The sequence below is a fragment of the Cebus imitator genome, unplaced genomic scaffold (assembly GCF_001604975.1).
Source record: "Cebus imitator isolate Cc_AM_T3 unplaced genomic scaffold, Cebus_imitator-1.0 Scaffold11, whole genome shotgun sequence".
In the NCBI taxonomy this organism is placed as follows: domain Eukaryota; kingdom Metazoa; phylum Chordata; class Mammalia; order Primates; family Cebidae; genus Cebus; species Cebus imitator.
The window spans coordinates 3,969,061-3,991,790 of NW_016107326.1; the positions used below are offsets into that span (position 1 = coordinate 3,969,061).

At 41.2% G+C, this 22,730-nt stretch overlaps 1 protein-coding gene across 4 annotated transcripts in view; it reads left to right on the forward strand.

The window, feature by feature from the left end:
* Nucleotides 1–22,730, forward strand: part of WWC2 (WW and C2 domain containing 2) — a 210,143-nt gene that overhangs the window by 144,015 nt on the left and 43,398 nt on the right. For all 4 annotated transcript variants that reach the window (XM_017549366.2, XM_017549396.2, XM_017549386.2 and 1 more), the window contains 9 exons: nucleotides 129–202; nucleotides 3,903–4,145; nucleotides 10,022–10,111; nucleotides 11,480–12,099; nucleotides 15,510–15,639; nucleotides 16,222–16,302; nucleotides 16,399–16,485; nucleotides 19,719–19,911; nucleotides 21,808–21,969. In XM_017549366.2, coding sequence (XP_017404855.1) covers nucleotides 129–202; nucleotides 3,903–4,145; nucleotides 10,022–10,111; nucleotides 11,480–12,099; nucleotides 15,510–15,639; nucleotides 16,222–16,302; nucleotides 16,399–16,485; nucleotides 19,719–19,911; nucleotides 21,808–21,969 — 1,680 coding nt within the window. The remainder of the gene's footprint in view (nucleotides 1–128; nucleotides 203–3,902; nucleotides 4,146–10,021; nucleotides 10,112–11,479; nucleotides 12,100–15,509; nucleotides 15,640–16,221; nucleotides 16,303–16,398; nucleotides 16,486–19,718; nucleotides 19,912–21,807; nucleotides 21,970–22,730) is intronic.

Consider the following 22,730-nt stretch of genomic DNA (forward strand, 5'->3'; position numbering starts at 1 on the left):
GTTTCCCAATTTCAATACTATCTTCTTTAACTTTTCAATTACACATACTTCCTAGAAACAAAAGCAATTTACTTCATTCATTAGCAGAGTTAATTGACTTTTTCCTTTTTTTTTTTTTCTTACACTAGATTGGAGTGAGAAGTAGATCAAATTTAGCTGAAAAGGTCAGGCTAAGCCTACAGTATGAAGAAGCCAAAAGAAGGTAATGACAGAGAAGCTGTTTTGTGCATGGCTCCAACAATTTCTTTCTCAGAATCAATCTTTACTCCTGTGGTGACATCTGCTGGGCACTTCCCATACATTCTTACCAAGGTTACCTTTGGGTTGTTAGCACGTAAGGGTTGCTTCGTCTCTGGTCTGCCTTCTCTTCCCCACAACTCCCCTCCACCCCTGCACCGTCAAAGCTGAAGAAGAGGGAGAATTAACGAGAAGTGTGGGAATGAAATTGCCTCCTTCTCTTCTGAGAAAAAAGAACTTTGAGTTGGTACAATACCTAAATTCCCAGTTAAAAGTGAGAAAATGGGTTGCTTTGGTGGAAGCATGATACAGTGGTTCAGGTAAAGGACTAAATAGCTGTTGAGCTCTAAAGCAAATAAGCATGTCTCTTTGATTTGAAGGGAAGTCTTACTGCTAATGTCTTTGAAGGTGCTGAGGTGTCAGTTCCTGTCGACTTATTTAGGGAAAAGGAAGAGAGATTGTTATTTCTCTGTTTTACCTCATAAACTCTTCTTAACCCCTGTGCTATCTTTTTCTTTCTTTGTGATTCTGCTGGAGTGAGACATAAGAGACTTTACCATCTTCATCTGGCTGATAGACTCAAATATTTTTCATAATATAGAACTCCTTATTATGAGGGAAAGAATTATACTGATACATTTGATTTCATTATTTTCCTCATAAGAGCTTTAAAATGCTATTAGGTTATTATTTAGGACATTGGGAAAAACTGCATTATCATCCTGCAGGAAACAGGAATTTGTCATGTTTCTCCCCATGAGTGTGAAAAGCTCAGCTGAGAACCAGATACTGAAGTATATTCCTTATTATTGGTGATGATGATAATTTAAAAGCAATTGACTGTAGTCCTTGGAGGTTATCTGGCTTTAACAAAGCAAAATAAAGACAATATTCACCTCTCTGTAACCTGTGTTCTTAATATTACTTGATTCCTCACTTCCTGAAAGAAAACTAAGCTTCATTCCATAAATTATTAACCATGTGAGCTTGAACAAGTCACTTAGTCAATCTGAACAGCAAATTACTCAGCTAATGTTAATGCCTTTAAAGTTTCTCTGGCAGATTTTAAATTTCTTCAGGGTAGGAAAAAAATTGTAGGCTTTATTGCCTCCTTCTCAGTGCCCAGATTCATGCCTTCCCTTCGATGAGCATTGAGGACCAACTTCGGGTTTTGTGGCTTGGTGATGTACCAGCTTTTGGTAGATACTGCATGCAGTCCTCTTGTGTGTCCACCTGGGCTGTGCTGTGGACAAATCCATGGTTTAGGTCTGCTTTTCTCAAAGAGAATGGCCGTTACTCAGAAGCAGTCTTGGAGAACTGGGCCCTACGCCCCTGCATTCTTTTGGGTTTGACTCTGCTTCCCATGGATCAGCTTCAGCTTTTACCCTCCTTTGACTTCTAAGTTCATTTTATTTGGAGCTCACATGGCATTTCTTTTCCTAAGTGCTTCTAGAAGTCTTCTTCATGTTCTGCTCCCCAAATTCGGCACACCCCTTCTAAAATAAAATTTAAGACCTGCCTAAGGTCTGATCACACAAATAATAAACAGGCACCTCTTTTTCCTGTATTATGTTGTTGCTCCTGGTTCAGTTGGTTAATGCAATCACATCAGAACTTCAGACACTGGTTCTTTCCCACTTGTTTGCATTGCCATGCCATTTGGGGTTTTGTTTTAAAGTTACTAGTGATGTCGATGAGAAGGTAAATCTCAAGGGCTTACACATATGTTGAAAATGTTCTTTCCTCCTTGATTTTGAATAAGTAAAGAGGCAGGTTGTGTTTCTATTAATTCTGTTTTCTCATCCAGCCCTTGTTTTATGTGCTTAATGAAGCTAATAATATGCTTATTTAGCATTTCGATGATTAATTTTCTAGTACGTTGAGACAGTTGTTTACGGTTTGTGGTTAAAGCTGAAGAATAGCTGATGTTACATCTATCATAAGCACAGACGGTGGGAGAAAATCAGAAGTATACTGCATATGCAGAGCCAGTCTAAGATGGCAATTTTAGTTTTAATTAGAACAAGAACCTTACGGCACAAAGGTATGGATCTAATTCCATCTTTGGAATTAGATTATGTTTTTTGTTCACCTTTTCTCTTCCCTTCTACAATTTCTCCCATGAAAATGGGAAAAAATTATTTCTTTTCTGTTTTTCATATTCTGGTGTGTGCTATAAGAATATCCAGAGTAATCATCCAACATTTTTCTGTAGGAATGTAGATTCCTTGTGCTGACATCAGTTGAGTTCATAGTTCGCTGAGATCTTGTCCTCATGGTCGAAAGAACCATGTGCCGTTTACCTTGTCAACAGGCCTGATTGTCTTCACAGTGCCACGTAGCAAGTTATTTGACTCAGGTGGTTAGGACGTTCGTACTGAGACAGGAGTAATGTAACTCTACCATGTGTTATGAAGCTCTAGACATAAGAGAAATCTGGGGTCAGGCAAAATTATGGAACCAGTGAGGTTTGCCTTTGGTGCATTTTCCTCCTCCTCCTCCTGTCCCTGTCCACATCACTTCAGCACCTGTTGTCACTCCAGTGGTGTCACACCAGCTGCCTAGTGAAGTTCCACCGTGTGCTGCCTGCAAATAGCTGTGTACAGAGGAACCACAGGGCGGGCACAATCATCTGTAAAGCATCAGTGCAATGAGTGCTCAGTAAATGGCTTGTATACCAGTCAGGGCACCGATGGGGAGGAGACTCACCTGCAGCTTAAGGAGAGTAGGACTGGGAGAAGGCCAAGCCCTGCCCCTTCTCCATGGCGATGGGAGAGCCTTGGTGGATCAACCCTTGACTCCCTCCCAGGGTCTTGTTTTGTCACCCAGGCAGGAGTGCAGTGGCACAGTTATGGCTCACTACAGTCTCAAACTCCTGGGCCCGTGATCTCCCTTTAGCCTCCCGAGGAGCTGGGACCGCAGGCACTCACATCACTACAGCTGGCTAATTTTTAAAAATTTAAAAATATTTTTGGTAGAGACAGGGTCTCACTATGTTCCCCTGGCTGGTCGCGAACTCCTGGCCTCACACAATCCTTTTGCCTGTCCTCCCAAAGTGTTGGATTCCAGGCATGAGCCACGGCACCTGGCCCGACTGCTCCCATACCAGTTGGTCACACCACTGCTCTGTTTGCTGCCCCCTTCTTCCCTGACTTACTCACACCCTAGTCTCTGGCCAGCCTGCTCTCAGATTCCTATTTCACTAGCGGACAGCATGTATACACAGAGGAATAAAATTTACAGTAATGGAATCGCAGACATTATTGACCTCAGTTTTTTTAAAGGGAACCACCTAAGCATCTTTCCTTTCACCTGCACAGGCAGTCACATGTCAGGGCTGGTCTCTCGTGGCCCCCAGAGCGCTTAGCTTTTGAAGCCTCTGTGTACTTGGCCTTGATGCTTTTGTCACATAGCCGGGTGTGCTCACTCACATGTTAAAGATGGGGAAAGATGTGGGTGACAGGGGAGGGCGGGGTTGGGCCCAGACACTGGCGTGCAAGGGTGCTGCTCCCACTGTGGCCCCTCACCAGTACACCACACCCCTTTCTGGTAAGGTCAGGTTAGGAAAATCTGGACAGCATGTCAACCCCAAATTTGGCCTAGGCTGTGTTTACCTTTCTTGGGAGTTTTAAGTATGTGCATACCTCTTTTATCTCTTTTTTTAGTATGGCCAACTTAAAAATTGAACTGTCAAAATTGGACAGTGAGGCCTGGCCCGGGGCACTGGATGTTGAGAAGGAGAAACTGATGCTGATTAATGAAAAAGAAGAACTTTTGAAAGAGCTTCAGTTCGTCACCCCACAGAAACGTACCCAAGATGAATTGGAACGCCTAGAAGCCAAGAGGCAGCGGCTGGAGGAAGAGTTGCTGTCGGTGAGGGGAGCACCAAGCAGAGCTCTGGCTGAGAGGTGTGTTTTCTTTCTGGAAACGGCGCAGCTTAACTCTTGTGGGGCTGTCTTAACTGGATACTGTTTTCCCTGGGTTTGGAAATCTCAGTTGCATCTGTTCTTAGTGGACTGAGAAACAGCACAAATGGACTTTGCGTAGAGCAGTCAAGTCCTAATGCCCCGCAGGATGAGTTCTGTGTTTGTTAGGAACTTGCAAATGCCTGTGACAGATGTTGAATAACTGAGGAATGCTTACATCAAACCAGGCGTGGACATCATTGATGAAGTCTGGTAGCAACAGCTATAAACTATTGCACTCTGGTAAGAAAGATTATCTACAGCTACAGCAATGAAGCTTCCTGTCCTGGGTTTTATCACTCACAAGAATGCAAAAGCTTATTGCTGTTCATTTCATAAGGAAAAGACAGCTTGCTACCTGTGACATCCTAACAGGTCACAACATACTCACTCGCATTTTGTTTGTCAGTTGCAGCCCTCCTGTGAAACAGGCGAAACTGTAAGGAAAATACTCTAGGCAGTCTTCCTGTCTTTCTGGGGGAAGGTGTGAGTTGATTATTTCATCTAAAAAATCCAGTTCTGTAAAAAGATGAGCTGGAATGTTAAGTGAGGGGACCTCTGTGTGTCAGTCTGACATGAACGCATCTGCATAGGAGCCTGTGTCCAGGCCTTGATGGCAGAAAGGGTTGTTTACCTGTTTCACGACGGACCACAGAGCCCTTGAGAACCACTGCATGTACATCCTTTAGAACACTCAGTAAAGAGCAGTGCCTGTTTCAGAGTGATGGGAAAGATTCACACTGATAGAATTTCAAGTGACCTGGAAGTAAGTTTAAAACACCCAGCCTTAATCCAGTTGCTTAAAAAAAAAATTCTTGGCTTCTTGCCTTCTAATTCCTTTTCCTCAATAAATGTTTAAGGTTGCATGTCTACATAATGTTAAAACATTTGAAAAGTGGGGGGAGAGAGAGAGGAAAAAGTCTCTGACATTCCCAGTTAGGTGTTAGCATGGGGACTCACCCAGCCTGAGGTTAACCATTTTGGGAGAGTTGACGTCTGTGGGTTAAAATGTTGATCAAGGTAACATGCAGCCTCAGTGTCATAGCTGTAGGGAGCATGAAAATGTATCAAAAGGAAAAGACTCTGTGAACCATATTCTTCCACCCTCTTAATAATACTCATCTTCGCCCCCATTCCCTCTTCTTTTCTTCCCCTCTTGTTCTGGCTTTTCTGTCTAATTGTGTTGACCAGAGGGTCAGCCTAAGGAAGTGTCAGGCAGGCTGGCAAAGTAAGGCCCCATCTGACAAAGACCAAAAAGAACAAAAAGAATAAGAAGGCAGGGCAGAATTCTTTTGTTTTGTTGTTGTTTTGTTTTCTGAATTACCCTGTTATGTCTACATTTGTGTACTTAAAGTTTCTAGGATAAACATGTAATAGTCATCAGTAGCTATGATGAAATGGGTAGTTTTTATGTGGTCCGTGGATAAAGCACCAATGATGTTTGGTACTGCTACGTAGAGCTTAATAAAATTTTATATAATTATATATGTCTAATTGGTGACTCTAGGAAGGAACTATAAACAGATTTGTTCTGGCAGAGAAAGAAAATATGTTTGTTTTAATCAGCTTTTATTGGGGTGGTGCTTGCCTTTTTTATTAGGAGTAGAGCTTCCAAAAAGTGACTAATCATGTAACATTAAAAATAACAGTTTGTTCCTAAGTACCTAAACTTTGACTTTTTCCCAAGTACCTAAACTTTATATGTTTGTTTGCACACACATAGTAACTTAAAATTCCAGCAGAAATAGTACGCTTCTTTCTTTTTTTTTTTTAATGAAACACCCAAGAGATAGATTTGAACTCATTAGGAAGAAGAGGTATAAGATATTTTTATAAAAATCATGTATTTACTGAGATCCAGCCACTGGGTTTGTGTCATATGGGGAGTAAGTGGTATGGATACCTCCCGGGCCCTGTCTCCTACGATTGAATGTTAGCAGGGAGGGAAACAGATGTATTTTATGTATGTAGTATGTTGACTTTCTGAATTACTTGGAAGAGCCAGGTCGTTTAGTATTCCAAATAACTGGAGACTAGTTTCCTTATCAGTGTCTATGGCCAAAGGCAAATCCTCATACTTAAATTGCCATCAAAGGTTGAAGGACTCAGACATTCTCCCTTGATCAACTGAAAGTTTTCTAACTCCTATCCTGGGATGCTCAGAGTGACTCCGTGTTTCACAGGTCCGGAAGAGCAGAACCTACTGCTATTGGGAACACTGAATCCTTTCTTTCCCAAGTAGATACAGCCCCGTCTGGCCTTGGGTTTTACTGTTGCTGTTCATGGTTTTGCCTTCTGTTCCCCCTGCTCTGGTATTTTTTCTTACGCTTCTTCCTACCGTGTCTTCCTACTTTGTGTGTGAGTTTTTGCTCTGCTCATTGCTGCTGTTGCACTGACGCTGGGACTTTAAGAGGGAAGAGAATGCTCTTGTCAGCAGTGTCTCACCAGGGTCAAAGCAGGGTTGGCCGGAGCTTCTTTTGGGAAATAGGACTCACTGTGTGAAAGTCAGTTTCATCACAGAACAGATTGTGTGCCACCAACCCCAAATCCTTCCCTTTCTTCTTGGTACCTACATGTCTGTCAAAGCTGCCTGCTACATTCCTCAACATTTTCCTGTTTTCCACTTAAGTTTGGGGTTCCCCATTATTTCACGGGTGACCTCTGGCAAGATTCCGAGTCATTACTGAATGTTGGTCTCCGAAAGAGCTAGATGCACATGAACTTTCAGCCTCTGAGTGTGATCCTCCAGCCCCCCAGCTCTGTTCCTGCCCCGACAGGCTACAGCGTTGCCCACTGGGCCTGAGACAGCGACTGTGCTTGCCACTTGGTGGTGGGAAAGAGGTGCTCATGGTGAAGGATCACCAGGCCAAAAGGGAAATTGCTCGCAAATGAAAAAAGCCTTGCAGGAGAGGTGTTTCTGTGCATCTTTCGTATTCTTTCCATGCAGTTATTGAAAGTTCTTAAACTCTGTGCTTTTCTATAGCTGGTAAGATCTTAATATTGCTCCTTGTTTTTTCACAAAGTTTGGGGGTTTATGTTGTAATTGCCAAGACATCTTAATTGTTTCTTAATTATTTGAATGTTTTTGCCACTGCTTCTGAAAATTTTTTTAAAGCAAGTAGGTGAGCGTATGAGTGTCATTTAGTTTTGAGTGGAAAAAAGACTTTCTGCTTCTATAGATGACATGAAATTTTCCCTAGGTGCAGAGTTCTGAGTTCAGGAGAAACCAGGCTGTGCTTGTCTCCTGCAGGGCACTGAGGGCAGAGGCAGGCAGGTGTGAAGGCCCACACTTCACAAAGGGCAGCTTGAAAGGAGATGTGAAGCCGCTGGGCCCGGGGGAGGACTCTTTTAAGGGCCAAGTAAAGGAAACCCTTTCTCACTCAGCAGACCAAAAGGCAGGAGCTGGAGAAGAACTCAAGAGAGACAGGTGTGCACCCTTTTGAGAGGTCTTATGTCTGCAATATCTTCTAAACCCTGATTACAGGGAAGTTGGGGAGGGTGTTTCGCATGAAATACACCTGGATTCTGAGTAAGACTTCGGGCTGTCACTAGGAGATGCTTTGGTGATCACATCAGAGACCAACTGTGGCCTACTGGGAGGGTGTCTGTGCCTGTCCCCAGTGCCTCCCTCATGCTTCTCCTGGGGAAGGTTTCTTCTCAACACCAGCAAGAACGGAGGGACTGGCGAGGTCACCCTGTGCTGCAGGGAAAAAGGGCTGATGTCTGCCTTCTGGGACTGTAGGAGCTAACTGGGAAACGGGAACAGGAACACAAAGACCGGCATCTGTAGTTCAAAGCAGACATTAAAGGGCTGGAAGAGCAGCTGTCTAGTGTCGCCTGGAGAAGGCTGAGGACGCCCCCTAGTGACAGGGAAGAAGCAGCATTGAAAGTTTCAGTGTGGCTCAGGGTCATATTCTGACGTCATCCTGGTGCCTCCTGAAAGCACTAGAGAAAGTCTTCATTTTAATAAAAGTAATATTGAGTTTTAAAACTTACTTCCAAAGTGTTTCTCTGGTTTTAGAAGACATGGATTTTAGTAGAGTCGGGGGCTTTCTTTAGACCTTTGTGCACCTTTTAATTCAGTCTACTTCATACTACTTTTTTCCTTGTTGAGTTTTTGTTTGTATTTGAAAGATTTTAAAAATGCTTCTTTTAAAAATGCACCTGCCGGGTGCGGTGGCTCACGCCTGTAATCCCAGCACTTTGGGAGGCCGAGACGGGTGGATCACGAGGTCAAGAGATCGAGACCATCCTGGTCAACATGGTGAAACCCCGTCTCTACCAAAACTACAAAAAATTAGCTGGGCATGGTGGCGCGTGCCTGTAATCCCAGCTACTCAGGAGGCTGAGGCAGGAGAATTGCCTGAACCCAGGAGGCGGAGGTTGCGGTGAGCCGAGATCGCACCCCAGCCTGGGTAACAAGAGCGGAACTCCGTCTCAAAAAAATAAATAAATAAAAATAAATAAATAAAAATAAAAAAATTAAAATGCACCTTTGAAAGCCATGGATTAAGAATTTATCATGCTTTTGAGGTATTAAAGAAGATGGCAAGAATTACTTTTTTTAGTTTAACATATAATGGAATAGTGTTGTTGACACATGCAAGGGATGGATACCTATAAATAAAATATGGGCCTGTCTTCTTACTGCCGAAAACATGTATCACATTTCAAAGAGATTGGAAATTAAGGAAATGTTATTTTTCTCCAAAGAAAAGTGGCTAATTTTTATATCACCACTTTGCAGGGCATGCTGAGTCTTAGAACAAGTCAGATTTTTCTTCTCTGTGGAGCACTTTCCCATACATTATTTCATTGATCCCTTTAACAGCCTTATCAGGGAAACACTGGGGAATTATAGTCACCATTTTACAGTTGAGAAAGGTAAGACCCTTGAGTCAGTGACTTTCCCAAGGATATGCAGCTAGTAAGCCGCAAATCAAGACTGGAAACCCAGGTGCCCTTTTTCTGAATTCCATTCTGCTGCTCACTACTCTGAACTAGTTTATTTCAATGATGTCTAAAGACCTTCATATGACATAGACTGTACTTGCATAGACTCTTAGTTGCATAAACCCCTAGGTACTTAGTATATTTTAAAATGACTTACTATTCAAGTATATAGTTCTATAATGCTGTACTCTAATTTAAAAAAAAAACTTTTGCAGTTGAACGTGGATGAAATTTTATGATAATCCGATGCAGATGATGAGATGTGCTATAGTTTGGAAGGAAAATCACTTTTAGGTCATCTTCTTCCTTGAACGGCTCAGCCTAAATTAGCCCACAATGGTAATGTGGACTAAATTGTTTCTTAATTGCTGAAATTCTTATCAAATTAGGGTTGGAAATGTTATCGCTAAATATTATTTTGGAACAAGCTTTACTGAATTCGGTATTTAGGATGACCTTTACCATTGCTGTGAAATGTTTTAGGAAAGGATTCCCAAGTCACAGATCTGTGTCAGGATGCTTAGTCTTTGTTTAGTTTTTTGTTTTCATGGTTGTTTTCCTCCTCACTCTTCTTCCCAACTCAAAGGACCATATTATTTACCCATTTAAAAAGATTCTAGATTACCAGCAATTTTAAATTCTCAGCAACATTGATGATTTGGATAAGCTCCCCATTCTTTAGCCTGGCTGCATGCAGCTCTGCCGCCGACACGTCTTGCTGGGTGTCCTGTTTTCTGTCTGTGGAGTCCATTCAGATTTCCCCCTTGTGATCTGTAATGTTTGTACAATAAAAAAATCTCTCTTTTTAGTTTTCATGTTTTGTTATATTCATTTGAAAATGAATTAATTTCTTTTTTTCTTCCTAGATTGAGATTGGAAGAGAGAAGAAAAGAGCTGCTACAGAAACTTGAAGAAACTACTAAATTAACTACTTATTTGCATTCACAACTTAAAAGGTGAGCTTATCAGATTTTTGAGGTGAAAACTTCTCTCTGAATGTATTCAGGCATATTCATGTTCATCTTTGATTACTTTTCACTTTATTTCCAACTACTTAAAAGTAAATAAAATCGACCAGGTGTGGTGGCTCATGCTTGTAATCCAAGCACTTTGGAGGCCGAGGCGGGCGGATCACCTGAGGTTGGGAGTTCAAGACCAGCCTGACCAACATGGTGAAACCCTGTCTTAAAAAAAAAAAGTAAATAAAATCATTATACTAGTACAGTTAATATTTGAGTGATCAAATTTAAAGTCACATTTTCTTTTGCATGAATCCAGTGTCATTTTTGGAGTATATTTGAAATATGTTGTAGGAAGAAGATACGTTTTAGCTGTCAAAACATGCTTAGGAAAATAACACATTTTCACTATTGCCCCATTTTTTAAAAAGGGAAAGTGGGGGAGTTTTGCCTTAAAATAGCCGTAGATTCCCTTACATTGATTAGAAAAATATTCACTCCTCACATTGACACATACAGAGGAAAGGTGAGTGAACCCAAGGGTCTTTTGTATAACCCCTTTCTTTTTATAAGCTTGCCTTCTTTTCTCTAAAAATAAAAAGCTTTTTTTTTTTTTTTAAATAAGAAAGCTACGTTAACACCTTTGCCCTGTTTCTTTTTTTATCCCTTTCAATATTTTTTTTTAATTGCAAAGTGGCTTCTAGATGTGTGTGCAGATAAACTTATCAACAGGTATTTGATTCTTTTTATTATTATTATTATTATTTTTGCAACAGGAGGATAATGTTTAATAAGAATAGATTTGCTACTTAAAGAGTATTTAGAGAACAGGGATGAAAATGTTAGTGAATAAGCACAGACATGGTATACAATTATGTACCGCATAATTACTTTTTGGTCAAGGACGGACTGCATATGTGCTGGTGGTCCCTTAAGATTATAATACTGTATTTTTACTGTACTTTTTCTAGTTTAGCTACATTTAGATACACAAATGCTACCATGGTGTTATCATTGCCTGTAGTATTCAGTACAGCAACTGCTGTGCAGGTTTGTAGCCTGGGAGCAATAGGCTATACATAGCCTATCTACATATAGCATAGATGTGCAGTGGGCTGTACCATCTAGGTTTGTGTAAGGACACTCTTTGGCACATTGATGAAATCACCTAACCATGCATTTCTCAGAACACAACCCGGTCATTAACTGACACATGGCCGTGATAGGGAGTTCCTCTGGCCCTGGGCATTGATTCTGCTCTTTAGCAGATTTCTTCCCTCTGCAGATCTGTAGGAGCCAGTAGGGATTGTGATTAGGTTTTCCATTTTGCAACAGATTTTATGGTGTGTGCTTTTCATCTTTCAGCCTCTCCGCCAGCACCCTGTCCATGTCATCTGGGAGCAGCCTGGGTTCCCTGGCATCAAGTCGGGGCTCTCTGAACACCTCCAGCAGAGGGTCACTCAACTCCCTCAGTTCCACTGAGCTTTATTACAGCAGTCCAAGTGATCAGATAGATGTGGATTATCAGTATAAGCTGGACTTCCTTCTGCAAGAGAAAAGCGGTTACATTCCTTCCGGACCCATCACCACCATCCATGAAAATGAGGTGGTCAAGTCCCCCAGCCAGCCTGGCCAGAGTGGGCTCTGTGGGGTGGCAGCTGCAGCAACAGGCCACACTCCTCCACTGGCTGAGGCCCCCAAGTCTGTGACCTCCCTGTCCTCGAGGTCCTCCCTTTCCTCCTTGTCTCCTCCGGGCTCTCCCTTGGTTTTGGAAGGCACGTTTCCCATGTCTTCTCACGATGCCTCTCTCCATCAGTTCACTGCTGACTTTGAAGACTGTGAATTGAGTAGCCATTTTGCAGATTTCAGTCTCGTCGAAAGTCAGATCTTGCTGGATTCTGATTCAGGAGGAGCCTCCCAGTCTCTTTCAGAGGATAAAGACCTTAGTGACTGTGCTAGGGAGCCATTATATGAAGGAACTGCAGGTAAATGCAGACCTTTGCTTTCATCCCTCTTGGTGAGTTTAAGGAGAATGATTGGAGGGTTATTTTTCCATATAAACAAAGGGTGTGATTCCTCTTCTCTTTCTTTTGATTAATTGTTTTGGCTTCATTTAAGGAGTTTTTATTTATATACCTATTTTTCATTATCAAATAAAAATCACCTTCCCTATTTAATAGACTTAATCATTTAGTACCTGTTCAGTTGTCCAGGGACACTCTGTGTGTGGTGGCTGACTGGGAACATACTTTGTGAACACATTTCATATTTCCGAATAGATTCTGGTTCTGAAATAGCAAGGCTCTCTTCTTTAAGAGGGTTTTCTTTTAAAAGTTGACCTAAAACAGATGAAAACCAAGGCAGTTAACATACTAGCTGATTAGTACCAAGGTTCAGTGTTTAGATTGTTCAGGGAATTCTATATAAATACAGTTTTTGTTTCAAGCCAGACTCCTTGTCTGCGGAAAGTTGATTGGAACAGCAGGTTGCAGTGTATGGTATTGCCCTGCCACCTTCTGGCCAGGTTAACAGTTGCAGCCCCGGGACGAGATGAGAGATTGGCGTTCTTAGGCCTGCATTTGTATTCAGACAGACAGAAACAGGAAGAATATCATTTTTGTTTGTTTGTTTTCCTTTGCAAAGCAGGAACTTTGAGTATGTTAGATACGACTGTAAAGAGCTCAGGATGGTCCTCTTGTTGGCAGATGAGCACTGTTGTGGTCTGAGGAGGATGATGTGTTCCAGAGCTAACTTGAGACAAAATGTGAAATAAAAGCTCCAGTGATGGTCTACAGGAGTCCTGTTCATGGCCACATGTTTTACTGACCACACAAAGAGGGCAGGGCTCTATAGAAGTGCTCTCTTGCTAGAAACATTTTTATTTGTGTGTATGGTCCTAAGAATTCTAAGTAATTAATTGGCCAATTCAGATGTTTAAAGACATTGACAAATCCAGCTTGTTTCTGTGGTTGCAAATACTGAAGACTGAAGTCCTGTGCCCTGCCACTGGCCTGGGACAGGAGGGCCCGTGAGACATTTATGTGGTATGTGCGCCCCCTCCTGGGGAGATGTCAAAACTGCAAGTAATGGGTTGTGGAAATAACCACAAAGAATTAAATAACCAGTGGAATGGTGTGTACATAATGGTCCCAACAAAACAGAAAGCTGCGTGAGACCTTACCACTGCTTCTGGGAAGGAGTGTGTGTGTGTGTGTGTGTGTGTGTGTGTGTGTGTGATGGGGGGTGCATACCACTCCTGGAACCAGCCAAGCCTCCACGCACATTTTAGTCACCACCATGTTCGGGTAAACACGCTACCCCGTCGCTCAGGCTTATGGTTCCTTATCTGCAAAATGGGGTTGCCACAGTAATCCTAGCGTCAGGCTGAGGGATTCATGCGGTGATACATGTGAAGCACCTAGCAGTACTGGCACTCAGCGCATAGTTCGTGTAATTATGAGTATTCTGTGACAGTGATGGTGATAAGTAATACCACCTGGCTACATACAGTTCTTACCATGAACCGTGGAAAGCTATGAGAAGAAAGAGTAGAAAATGGAATGTTCTGTGTGCCAGCATTCCTTCCTGTGCTTTGAACTTAACATTTCTTGACCTTTCAAGCTGTTTTGCTCTTTCTGTATTTGGAGTGGTATCTAGTGACCACTTCTAATGTTCGGTCAATTTGGAGAGGCAGTAAGTGAGGCTGGATGCTGGAGAAGCAGGGAGAGGGATCAGAGAAAAAATGGCCTAGGGTCTGTCACCCACCCAGTAATCCTGAGGCCTGAGAGTCCTGTCCTGCAAGTATCTCTGGCTGGCCCACGCCTTACTCCTGACAATTGGGTCTTGCTGTGTCTGAAAAGTTTGTGGCTGGAGACAGGTATCTGTGAAGCTTTTGTGAGACCACTTTTAACTCTTTTAAATGCATGTATTAGAAAACTGCTGTTAAAATGTTACCGTAAGAGAAAATATATCCAGGAGCTTTGATTGCAGATAATATTCAGTAGCATGTCTGAAAACAACTGAAAGCATGTATTTAACCACAAAGACTAATTCTCAAAAGTTAGCTGGGCATGGTGGTGCACACTTGTGGTCCCAGGAGGCTGAGGCCGGAGGATGTCAAGGCTGCAGTGAGCTGAGATTGCACCACTGCACTCCAGCCTAGGCGACAGGAGTGAGACCCCGTCTCAAAAAAAAGAAAGATGAATGCTCTTCAGGTCACCAACACTTTTTTTCAGGGGACGTCTGCCCTTCATGTAGGGGCGGGTAGCTCCCTATCAGGGACGTTTGTCGTCTTCCTCAGTGCTCTAGAGGCTTAGGCAGGTAAAGTCAAGTCCCTTTTATGTAAACTGCTCTCCGGTGCCAGTCCCTGCTGGATGACAGCAACCCCGTTGGAATAACTACGAAGGCCTTCCACATTCAGTCTCTGTCATTGTCAAAGTCAATTTCAGGCTGCTGTGGTTATTCCTGGGGGTAATCAATAAATCATATCATCACCTTCACCCCTCACAAAGGGTGGTGGGCGAAGAGAAGGCACTTCATCATCAAGGAAAAAGCATTCCCACTGCCAGAAATAAAAGGGAAAATGCAGCAATCAATCCTGTAATCTGAAGCCTTAAAACTTAAACATCTTAACAAGATGTAAAGTCACGACTCAGAAGGGGGCCGAAATGCATACCAATACAGATCCCTGCGCTCACTCTCACTCACTGGAGGATGAAAGAGCACCACAGGCTTGCAGCTCATTATGGTACAGAGCACAGCCTTAAATGAATGCTCCTTGCTCACTGCAGGATGCTGGTGTATGAATATGAGTTAGAGATAAAAGTTAAGTGGTCATTGGTGCTAAAGATTCAGTAGCACAAGAAGTTTTTTAATGGTATTAGCTGGTGCGGAGTTCCTGTAAGTCAAAGACATTTTTCTTAATTTCTGTTAGAATAGTGGCGCAGGAGATACAGAATGTGGCATGTGGAGAGAAGGGGAGAGCAAAAGAGGTGGGAACTTGCCCACTGAGTAGCTAGAAGCTCTCTGTGATAGAAATGTCACTTGAGGGAGATAGATCATTTCCTATTCCTGAATAAATGAACACTGCAGTGAATGCTTGAAAGGAAGAGACTAAGGACCAATGAGAATTTGTCTAATTCATCCCTTCCCTTAAAGCATTTCAGGGCAAAGAAAAACCATATTCTCTTCCAAATAATGACTGAAATAACTGGTGTCCCAAGAAGCTTAAAAGTCGTAGTGCCTTGAAATTGTTTACATCTGTTGATTTGAATATTAACATCCTCGACTCCCAGAAGGAAATCTTATTTTGGATCGCTCATGACCAAACTGTGTGTGTATTTAATGCTTAACTTTTCTGAATAAGATGTTCTGATGAGTACTCTCCCCTTCATAGATGTGGAAAAACCATTACCAAAAAGAAGAGTGATCCATCTGCTTGGGGAGAAAACCACTTGTGTGTCGGCTGCTGTATCTGATGAGTCTGTGGCTGGAGACAGTGGGGTCTATGAAGCTTTCATGAAACAGTAAGGATTCAGCAGGGGTGCTTATTAGCTACAGCCATCTCCTTAGCCATGGATGTGGGTTACATGCTGTAAATGCCCTGCTACCATTAGTCCACTCTTTGGCATAGTAAGGACTTTAGCCATTAAAGAAGTAGTGTGCCTGAAAATTTCAGTATGTCAAAAATGACTTATCAGCCATGGGAATGATAAACAGGTTGATGTACCCAGAGGTAACTGACCCTCTTTAAAATACAAAAACCTTTGTTTTAGTGGAAATATTGGAAAAATTCACCAGACCCTGTTTGGCACATGAAGCTTCTCATGTGTATTTCTGAAAGCCTGGAATGTCTCTATGGTGTGGTATATTTCTAGTAATAAGGAAAGCAATCATCAGAAAGGCTTTGCCTGAAAGCCCAGAGGCAGACTCTTCTTGAAAAGAGAAAGCCTCTAAAACAGTTAGCTTTCACTGGCATCAGTTCCACTGGGTGGGCCTAAGAGTGATGTTAATTTGGGTTTTCATTCAGAATCACTAAGTGGCAAACTGTAACCATAACAATCGATAACCCCATTAATTAACTGTTCATCTACTCCCTGTCCACATAGACCTAGTGAAATTGAAGATGTCACATACAGTGAAGAGGACGTTGCCATTGTAGAAACTGCCCAGGTTCAGATAGGACTCAGGTAAGGAACATGCATGGGAAAGGAGCAGTTCTGACGTTTGTGCAGGGCGAGTGGCCTGTGGTGATTTCTGACTTCATTTATCCTCTCTTTTGACAGATATAATGCAAAAAGTTCAAGTTTCATGGTGATTATAGCACAACTCCGAAACCTTCATGCCTTCTTGATACCTCATACTTCAAAAGTGTAAGTAAAATCAGTGAAGATCAAATTGAGGAACTTAAAAATTTCCATGTAAGAGAATTTTACACTGTAATCATATAGTTCATCAAAGTAAGGATGTGAAAAAGACATAGCAGGGCTGAGCACGTCTAATAAATGATAGATACAGATGAAAAGGAAAATGTGAGGAAGGCATACTGGGTTTTAATTCTTACTCAGCTGATTCTTTTTAAGGATAGAAGCCAAGAATTTTAATCTCTTTTTTGTAACCAGAAATACTGTATTATGCTGTGTTGGAATTTGATTGAAATATGAGTAAAATTTTTGTTATTGTGTAATTCTTACTACTGTTGTTTAAGGAATTTTCTGATCTTTTACGTTAAAATATAGTGATTAAATTTTATTTATCAGTACAACATTGGCAATCAAACATTTTATCATGCTACATGTAAGAGCATGTTTTTATCATCAAGCATTTACTTCCCTGTGACCAGTGAGCTCTTAAAGTTTACTTTATCACACCAAGAATACCAACAAAGTGATGACATAATGCTACACAGTCCATTGCTTAGAAACTGTTAATTTCCTGACAGATACGCCTAAAGATCTTATGACAAATAAGTCTAGGAGTCTTAGACACCACCAATCACATTTTCTGACATCAGAGTTTCAGTGACTCTGAAGGGCTTATGGCTAGAAAGTACCGAGAAGAATCCAGATTTACACTTAGCACCTCTGACATAGAATCCAGAATATACATGTCTACTCTGCATTGAAACTTCTGTAAGAGGTGGATCTTAATAATATTTTGAATATGCAGCATAAAGGTTTGGAAATTTAAAAAGAGCTGTTGAGGGGTGATCCCCAAGACTCCATACCCAGCCAGGTGAATGGTTTTTTTTTTTTAAATGATAGAGTATATTCCTTAGTGATAGGACTTATAATAGAATAAATTTAAGAGTTCTGGATGTTTTTCCGACAGACTTGTAAGTTCACACCCTAACATTCCAATAATTGTCAGAAGAAACTGGATCTAAGAGAAAAAGAACTAGATAGAGATTGTGTAATTGACAGTAGAGATAATGGATTTCTTTTTTTTTTTAAAAGATGGGGTCTCACCATGTTGCCCAGGCTGGTCTTGAACTCCCTGGGTTCTCCCACCTCAGCCTCCCAAAGTGCTGGGATTACAGGCATGAGCCACCAAGCTTAGTCGAGATAGTAGATTTTAATGTGTTGAGAAGCATCAAAGCTGGAGGTAGAATAGGATTCCAGGAGGAAGGTGAGCTTAGAGAACTTCCTGAATCAAGGCATGGGCTGTCCACATCATTAGTGAGACCAGTGAGGAGAGCAGGCGTAACGTGGAAGTGCCTAAATCAACACAGAGAGCCTGCTTCCCAGGCCTGAGATGAAAACCACAGCCAGTGGTGTCCAGGAAGACTGGCTTGATATAATCTGTGACTTCTCCCCACTGATAAATAAGCTGTGATGTTGGAGCATGCCATTGGTGGCCTTTTAGTAAAGCAGATCACAGAGAAGACAAATCTGCCAGAGACTGAAAAAATGAACAGTGAGAACTAATGCACAACTTCAGGAGAAAACTACAGAACACCCTAAGAACACATACTTTCTTTAAACTCACTGTAAGGGTACACCTACAATATGCTCTACTTCAACTAAACCAGTCATGGCCATTCTCACTTACCTCTTAGGATGCCACAAAGTCCCTTCCGGAGGCATGGTGATACCAGCGTGGTGTAGGACCAATGAAATACTCAGCCCAACCAATAAGTAGACATTGCTCTTCTGCTCCCCAGCTGGTGTGCAGGCGCCTGTTGAGTTCGTGTGAACCTTCCTGACATATATAGCAATCTTTCCTTAAACCCATATAGAAAAGCCTTGGCCTAATAATGACACTGCTAAATATGACAGTTAGTATGAAATATTCTTAAAATTGCTTTTCTCCCAAATTCAAAAGTTATTTTTTGATTATTAATTGTGACAAGCAGAGTTTATGCTTCGTCTGGTTAACAACAGCCACGGTATTTTTGTGAGTGGCTCATGGCTTGCTGGACTCCAGTTTGAAGAGGTGCACCCCACATACACAACCACCCCTACAACAGAATGAAAGGGAACTTCCTTCTTTGCCTTATGTACTTGGCTTTTAACTGTGTAAAATATGAAGACTTGAAACACAGAAGATCCCTGCCCTCTATGGCCACCCTAATATACTTCTCCTTTACTACTTTTCCATGAAAGTGGAGAAAAGATTTTCTTCTGTTGAATCTTTGGCCTCCCAGGGACAGTGAGCTGTGTCTTAGTAAGGCTCTTAAATCAACAGCAGTGGCCTGAGGCCCACTAGATTTTCAGTGCTGAATCTCCATAATTAATATTGATATGAAATACAAAATAATAGGACATTCGTCAGTTCTGCATGTGAATTAGAGTTTTTCTAACTGGAGAAAGGCATGTTTTAGAATACAGATTAGATAAACGTGGAAATGAGAGTGGAGGGGATAGAGTTAGCATATTCTCTTTCTGGGATTACCTTGTGCTGTTTCTAAGAATTGTGGGTCCTCATATAATGTGTGCTCAGAAAAGTCACTTTAAAGTAGTATTAGAAGTTATTGTTTTTCTGTAACTCTCTGAATGTTACAAAGCACAAGAGTCTTTTAAGACAGTTTGTCATATCTCAGACTTTGGAGATGCTAGACAGTGATATTTTTGAACTGTTATTTCATCTGTTTAAATTTTCTTAACAATATGCTACTTAGCCTTTCTTTTTCTCTAGTAGGATAATGTATTCCATTCCTGGGAAGTGATCATCAGCATCTCTTGTTTAATACTCAGGATGAGGATTGTTTGGGATAAAGTCACCAGTATCTACTTAGTGTGTTCCTACCTTCCCAGGCTCAGAAATAACTTGTTTTGGAATTGGCTGTACATGGGGCAGGTGGGACGTTAAATTCGTCTGCCCCACGGACTTTCTTCCTCTTCACTTTCCTATCATGTGCCTTTGCTGCAGTCTCGTGGTGAGTGGAGGCTGGGCCGTTGCATGCTCAGGGGCGTAGTCAGCTTGGGTGGGTTAAGAACAGAGCATCTATGCAGCTGAGCACGGACCCATGATGGCAGCAACACTGTAGATTGATAATGAACTCCATGATCTCTCATTTTCTCTTTGCAGATAATTTCAAATGATAGCTGTGAACCTGATATAATTAAAGTACCTATGAAATCCATTTTATTTTTCTTCTTTGCAGATATTTTCGGGTTGCCGTTCTTCCCTCCTCAACTGATGTCAGCAGTCTGTTTCGCACAAAAGTTCATCCGCCCACAGAATCCATTTTGTTCAATGATGTGTTCAGAGTCGCCATTTCCCAAATAGCCTTACAACAGAAGACACTGAGAGTAGACCTTTGCTCTGTCAGTAAACACCGAAGGGAAGAATGCCTGGTAAGATTCTTGATAATTCCCACTATCAGATAACACTTATGGTAGGATGGTCTGAGAAGATATTTTGTAGTTGCTATTTTGCCAGCCCTAGAAACCCCTACAGACCTGCCCAGCATCTTGGGACACATTGAATGTTTGTTCATTTTTTTCTGTAGTGGTTTCTGTTCATTCTCTTAATCCAGACCTTTAAAATCTGCTTATAGATTGTGATTTTCTGTAAAAGCTGCTTTCTATTTCTGCCTTTTAATCACAGGAGAACTTTACCTCTGTGATAACTATCACTCATGGAGTGTGCTTATCATTGTGCTAATGACAAGCCTTGTGTGAGTGCTGTGTGTGTATTATCTCATTTAATCCTCATGACAACCTGATGAAAGGTTGGTTATGAAACAGATGATTATCCGCTATTTTCAGATAAGGAGCTGCTTAGAGAGGTCATTTATACTGCATTCAGACAACTAGTAAATGATGAAGCCAGATATCAAAAAGACATCCCCACATAATTCACTGTTACAAAGTAAAATTAAGCAAGACCACTGAGTACTATATAGTACCCTTATTCAGCTCATTCTCTCCCACCACAGTATTGGAGTTTTGGGAAGACATAGTGTTACTGTTTAGAGCAATATGAAATTTAAATGCTACAGCAGAAGAATTCCCACTAATTGTGAGTTTTAAACACTGTTATGCATAATAACCAGAAAACCACCAGGTCCCAGTAAAGTTACATAGGTATTCAGATGCAGGCATCTAGAGATGTGCCCATGTGTTCAAAATACAATGTGAGTCTCCAGTTGAGCTTTTCTCTGCAGTCCAGTGGGAAGCACAGAAACACACGTTTCATGATGAACAAAGTTTAAGAGTGGTAGGTTTCTTCTTAATTTTATTTCTTGTTTTCTTTACTTGAAAAAAATGTCTGATGATATTGTCTGACAATAAAGTTAGAGAGAAGCAAAGATCACAGACTTGTTAGGCTATCAGAAAGGCTTTACTATAATAGATGTTGTATTTAGTATAATAGACGTCAGAGGCTCCAATAAAGTTCATAATCGATAGCCTTAAAGAAGAGTATAACTTAATTTAGATTTTTGCTATGTGTGATTTGGTAGAATATGAAAGCCTTTATCCTTTACTTTTATTGCCATTTTACTAATTTATGAATCCAAAGAAAACTATTGCTATCTGATGTCTTATTCAAGAACCAAAGTGGAGTTTTTATTTGTTTTTCAGTGGATAATGGGTTGTTTGTGAGTAATAATCGAGTCATCTTTACAGCATATTATAAGAAGTACTATGAGGCCAGGCGTGGTGGCTCACACCTGTAATCCCAGCACTTTGGGAGGCCAAGGCAGGCGGATCACCTGAGGTCAGGAGTTTGAGACCAGCCTGGCCAACATGGTGAAAACCCGTCTCTACTAAAAGTACAAAAATTAGCTGAGCGTTGTCACGTGTGGCTGTAATCCCAGCTACTCAGGAGGCTGAGGTAGGAGAATCACTTGAACCCAGGAGGTGGAAGTTGCAGTGAGCTGAGATTGTGCCACTGCACTCCAGTCTGGGAGACAGAGCAAGACTCCATCTCAATAATAACAATAATAATAATAATAATTTTACGTTTACAGAAAAGGCATGCTTAGTCATTAGGTCTTCGTAAAATAGTATCTCAAACTAATCCCAGGATTAGCTTTTAGATTGGGGGTTATTTCTTATTTAGTCACAGCTGAAAATATAACATATCTCCATGTTTTAAAAAATCCAGCAATGCTTTATGTCATGAGAATTGCATTTTTTTTTTACCCTAAAACAAGCTCATTCAATAATCTTCTTTATATCAGAGCAAATACTAATTTAAACGTTTTATTTTCTCTCTTCTTTTCTTGTTTTCTTTCACTTACATAGGCTGGAACTCATATCAGCCTGGCAGATTTACCATTTTCCAATGAGGTTTTCACTCTATGGTATAACTTGCTTCCTTCCAAGCAAATGCCTTGCAAAGAGAATGAAGAAAATGAGGACTCTGTATTTCAACCAAACCAGCCATTAGTAGATTCCATAGACTTGGTGAGTCAAAATTAAAGAATAATATGAAAGTAATATGAAATGTGGAATGCTGCAAGACCAACGTGTTTTTATCACTTTTACTATCCTTCCTTTTCTCGTTCACAACTTTGTTTCTCCCAGTTTGCCAAGAAAAAAGAAAGTTAATTTCCAGCTTTGTTTCAAATATGGTTTATAAAAGGACCATCATTTTCTGCTCACACCTCCTTATTAAAATAAACTGGCATAAAGGCTTCATTGTTTTTAAGTGATCATGGAAAAAAAACCTTTTTAAATATATACTTTTTACGCATTGTGTTTATATTGTTTGATTCCACTGGCAGGTTATACATTTGGCACTTTTATATTTTGCAAATTTGAAATTATTAAGTCTAAACAGTGTATTAGCTTTTCATTTGTAACATCAATAGCCATAAACGTTTTCTATTAAATAGTTTTTTGGGGACTGGGCGAGGTGGCTCAGGCTCGTAATTCCTTGCTTTTGCTTAGGAGTTCAAGACCAGCCTGGGCAACGTGGCAAGACCCCGTCTCTACAAAAAAGCAAAAAAGTTAGCTGAGTGCAGTGATGCACACCGGCAGTCCTAGCTCCTGGGGAGGCTGAGGTGGGTGGATTGATTGAGTCCAGGAAGTCGAAGCTGTAGTGAGCCATGATCATGTCACTGCCCTCTAGCAGTGGGGGTGGATTGTAGCCAGCAGTCAAACTGCAATACAGTACTTCAAAAAATTTGCAAAGGGGCATTTTGTGAGGGCATTCATCACAGATT